The sequence below is a fragment of the Limulus polyphemus genome, unplaced genomic scaffold (genome assembly GCF_000517525.1).
Source record: "Limulus polyphemus unplaced genomic scaffold, Limulus_polyphemus-2.1.2 Scaffold1258, whole genome shotgun sequence".
Taxonomy (NCBI): Eukaryota; Metazoa; Arthropoda; class Merostomata; order Xiphosura; family Limulidae; genus Limulus; species Limulus polyphemus.
The window spans coordinates 219,338-224,668 of record NW_013666868.1 but is presented as its reverse complement, the minus strand read 5'-3'; the positions used below and the strand labels follow the sequence as shown (position 1 = coordinate 224,668).

General features: G+C 34.1%; 1 protein-coding gene across 1 annotated transcript in view; it reads right to left on the bottom strand.

Moving 5' to 3' along the window:
- LOC106462816 overlaps positions 1-5,331 on the bottom strand; it is an 11,032-nt gene that overhangs the window by 3,314 nt on the left and 2,387 nt on the right. Inside the window, exon 2 of the mRNA XM_022390189.1 lies at positions 1,595-1,689. Within this exon, the coding sequence (XP_022245897.1) occupies positions 1,595-1,645 (51 nt within the window). The 5' untranslated portion in view covers positions 1,646-1,689. The remainder of the gene's footprint in view (positions 1-1,594; positions 1,690-5,331) is intronic.

The following is a 5,331-nucleotide window of genomic DNA, read 5'->3' as shown; positions in this document are numbered from 1 at the left end:
ACGGTCAATCCCACTATTCGTTGGTAAAAGAGTAGCCCAAGAGTTGGTGGTGGGTGGTGATGACTAGTTGCCTTCCCTCTAGTCTTACACTGCTAAATTAGGGCCGGCTAGCGCAGATAGCCCTCGCGTAGAATTGCTCGAAACTCAAAACAAACGAACAAACAAAGCCATGAGAGCTATATGAGAATGTTGTTGCTATAAAACAGCCCCTTCATGGTAAGAGTATTTGTTTTCTAGTCATTAATGTGCCCTCCATCCTGCTTATTTCATTTAAACTGTGCTTCCCACCATGAACATATATTATAATATATTCGATCTTGAAGCTAAGAGTAGAAACGGGAAGTTAGGAAGATGGCAAAACACGATATAGCAGGGAGCTTACCAGTTCCGTGAAAAATATTAATAATTATTGCCCAAACTATTAGCTCCGTAAAGAGAGTTTTTTAAGTTATTTTAGAGACATAAGTTTTTTGGAAAATCGCATTTATATTTAAGAAACTTATTTATTATTGTTGTTAATCTTTGAATATACGTGAATTATTTGAGAGATGAGTATTAATATTCAATTGAAATTATTATTATTGCTGCTATATTCTTCATGTTAGCTCTGTAATCAACAACATTTTGTTTGCTAATTATTGGACAGGCTTATGATGATTTTGTGAACGATATTAAATAGTTAATTTAGTAGGGAGCAGGAAGATAGTATTTATGACTATACTTTTACATATAGTTAACTTTTCGAAAGATTACAGTTCATAGTAAAACCATAATTATTTGTGTTTTGTAGCCAAATGTCATAAATCACACAGTTAAGGATGCTCGTGTGATCTACGTCTTTTTCAACAACTAAAACTTTCGTATACCAAGACGACGCAAGTAATCTTTGAGAAAAACAAAATTTGCACCTTTCGTTGTTTCGCAGTTCTTCAGAATATAAGCAGTTATATCTCCTTATTTCTACACAATACAAAAGTACACGCATTTAACTATACAGTGGCGAAAGCCTAACCTCCCTCCCCACCCCCACTTTTCAATCTGTCCTAGTAGAAATGCATAAAAATTAGGAAAATTACTCTCAAGTAAAGCAGGATAATGCATAGAATTTAATCAAAAACCTAACAACTTTCAGGACCCTTAGGCGAGCCCCGTACCCTGGTCAAAGTGGGTGCGCCTGTGGCGCCCATTCCCTCGCATTGCCCTGTCAAATAAACATTACCCCCCCCTCCCCCCCCCACACACACACACACACTTTAATTTGCCTCGGTCATATTTGCTTTAACTAAATCAATACAATAAACCGTTGTTCTAAGGTCGTAATTTGTGCTGAATAAAACTAGTTAAAGAAAATTTACATAGCTGTCCATAATGAAAAGGTAAGAAAAGTTTAGTGAGAGAAACCGGGCCAGAAATGGTGCTCACAACAACATATAAGTTATGAAACATAAGTGGACCTTTCCAAGATTTAAACCTGTACATATACGAAAAAACAATATACATTCTATACAAAATGTAATAAACAGAAGCCTTACAAGGAAATGTATCAGTATGATTAATCGACGTACATTTTCAGTAATAATTCACTTTAACTTACCGTAACAAGTAAAATAAACAAGGTGAGCAGGAATAAAACTGTATTCTCCATGTCTGTCGTTGATCTTCCTTATCTAGTTCACTTACTCTTCAACACTAAATCAGTCGAATAATAAAACAGATATACTGTCGTTGTTCTTCCTTATCTAGTTCACTTACTCTTCAACACTAAATCAGACGGATAATAAAACAGATATACTGTCGTTGTTCTTCCTTATCTAGTTCACTTACTCTTCAACACTAAATCAGACGGATAATAAAACAGATATATTCTTTTTGAAATTTAAAACAAAGTTACTACTGATTTATTTAACAAGACACGTTTATCACTAAAACAGTACACAATTTAGATACAATACTAATACGACTGAGCGAGGAACAAATTTTGAGACACATATGTCTAGCGAAGTATGACGCTGCGCGTTCGTATGCGTTATCTGCCGTACCTGGACGAGTGTCACCCGAGCTTGCGTTTGCTTTACACGTGTAACAAATGCAGGTCACAAAAAATAAATAAATAAACCAATCCCTAAGGGAAGAGATCACGTAAACAACCGATTTGACACTAGCCAACAGCTATGAATGAATAGCTCTTCACCGTCCTTAGTTTTATATAGGAATTGATAACTGATGTTTGTCATTCAAGTTTTTCATAAATGTGATGAAAAATGACTACCAACCAAAATAAAAGTTTCCATCTGTTTTATTGTTTCATTTGAAGAACGGGTTATAAAAAATACGGCATTATACGTATAATGTTCAATTCTTCATCATTAGCCACACCAGTGTCTCATCATTACGTTTTTGTGACAGAATTACTGTCATTCTGCATTTTCCCATTCGATATTCAACGTAAAACTTATATAATAAAGTGAGAATGGAATGAAAGTTGATATATTACGAAAACAAAAAACAATAACAACGTTTTGAGTAAAACTCCACCTGTCTGTTTATTCACAATTTAATTCCCCATGGCTAAGAGTTTATAGTTTGACTTTTTTACTTCACCAACTTCTTCATTACCAATTATATATATATATATATGTGCATGTACGTATGAATGGCCTGCGAGGAAAATAAAATAAAAGACAAAAATGCAACCCTTTGAATGGCACGAAATTGTATACATAGTTATTTAAAGTGTACAGTAGAGTTAAGAAAATGATCTCTGTACTAGAACATGTATTACTTATGGCTACAGTGAGATACCCGGAGGCTCAGGCTTCGTTTTACTAAATTACCTTATCATAAGCAGTGGTAATAAAATGTTTCTCTGTGGTGATGTGCCTAATGAGTATCATTTGCGTAACGTTTTAACATAACAATATTAACAACAACAACAAAAAAAAACATTAAAAAGCAATATTGAAGTAAATAGGAGAGAAGACAAACAGTTTTTTTTTTGCACTTACAAAGATAATCAAAATAGTATTAATGAGAAATTTCTCAATTATGCGCATCTGAATAATTTTCTGATAATTACATTTTTAATAATTCTCTTTATAATATTTTGTCAAATTGATTATGTTTTTCGAAATGATAACAGAAATCTATGAAATATAATATCTGGACACTGTAGATGCCTCATTCAATGTCTCAGCGGTAAGCCTAAAGGCCTACAATGGTAAAATTCTGGCGTCGATCTTTGTCGTGAGCACTGCACAGATAACGGATTGTATAGCTTTTGGTTAAAAACAAATAGTTATTGTAAATATTATTTCTACGCAAGCATTTATCGTAACAAACGCCTTCACGAGGTGGCAAAAATTCGCTACTTATTTACATAGTTTTATGTAATTTATCAAAAGTTAATTTAAGCTTTAAAGCATCTGACTGAAGAAACTTATCTTAAATATCGGAAAATATGTTTTTATCTTTTAACTACGAGAGTTGATCCCCGAGGCGGATACGGCGCAGATACCCCCTGTATAGCTTTGCACTAAAACATTTTTTAACACATTAATTTTATCCATTAATGCTTGAAGTTTTATGATGTCATATGTCTGCAAGTAAGAAACCACTTGCTGGCTTGAGTTATACCCGAGTTAAATGATACATTTCAATGTGTGCGTTAACAAAGTAGCCTACAGCGTCAAACCTTGGGAGATAGTTTACCCTCGTAACACAAGGTAACGTGTGACGTCATGTTCGTAAACTCGTGGTTGAAGATCTCGTGCCTTGGGTCATGTGCTCGTGTCAAAATGGTTTTACAGAGAGTAGTTTAACGTGAAGGAACGTGAATTGATAGTTTTGACACTCAACAGATGAACTGGAAACAATTTTTATGGGTGTACGCTCGGAAAAATTAACGCTTCTGTACCATGAAGCGATTCAAGTTACATCTGAGATGTTAAACAGACCTAATAACGTCACTGTAGCTAAGAAACATCTTTATAATCTTGGTTACACATACATTCTTAGTGATGTGTCAAATTCCCAAGGTAAGAACATTAATAATCATTACCTATAACATTTCTTAAAACTCGTTAAATACCTACTTTCACTGTATCGATGAAGTAATTATACCGTTATTCATATTTGATGGTGAGACATGAAGATGCTGATGATTACGTGACACGATAAATTTAAAAGAATGGTTACCAGTAAAGTAGAGTTTTATGTGAGGCAATTTTACTAATGTAATCACTCGACTGGGTGCATAAACAGCACTAACCTATAAAGGTTACACCACACTACAGTTGGTTTTGTTACTCAATAAATGTATAAAAGTTCGTATTACAACTGAAAACTGAAAGGTTTAGGAAAAAATAAATGTTGGATCTGGCTGGAAAGCTGAACAATCTCAAACAGTGTTTCAACAATACAATGCATATAATGTGTCCATATAAAATAATATTGTAGTCCGATTTCCCGGCCTACAGTCACACTAAACTATATTTGTTTCATATTCCACAACATCAGCCTATCTTATCTGATAAAACTTGTGCATGAAGTCCTAAGCTGTCATGTTTCTGTTACCTGATGTGTAGTTTCTACGTTTCATATCAAAACAGACGGGATGAAATCCACGCCCACTGGCAGAACAGATTTTGCTTTCCAGCGAAACTTAACTTTCTCGTGTTTATCAATATTTATTTCATGACTTTGGAGAGAGACTTAACGAAATGTAAAATTTTAGTTTGTTAGATCAAAGACCAGATTCCGCCAGTGATGTAGTAATGCCGTGCTAAAGAATCTTCCATACTAAACGTTTCAATAAAACGAAATAACTATTCGAATACATTTAATGAACTCTTTCTCTGCTAAAACAACCTTGCACCATTAAATACAAGGTCATTCTAAAGTTTTCGATATGCCAAAGTTGTAGGGTTTTTGTAATGTACTAACCTCATCGTCTGGTGTAGATCGGTATTTAGGTCGCAATATGGGAGGGTCAGGTGCAATTTAGACCTCTTCCTCCTGTACTAACCCCATGTCGCGATGGAAGTTGTAAATTTAAACAAGAAGCAAAGGTGATGATTGTTTTTTTTTTAATTGGACAAACCAACACTTTGAAACGCATAAGCTGTTACTGAATTACAAAAAAAAAGTTACAAGAAGAAAAAAAAAGATTCACACATTCAAATATATACCCTACATTTGTATACAGGAAGAAAATTTTAAGATTCTGCATAATTTCAAAAATTATATTGATAAACTGATACCGACATCTATCGGAAATAATATAATTGAGCCATTGTTCTGCCCGATTCATGTTTAAACTTTACCTTTCTACTG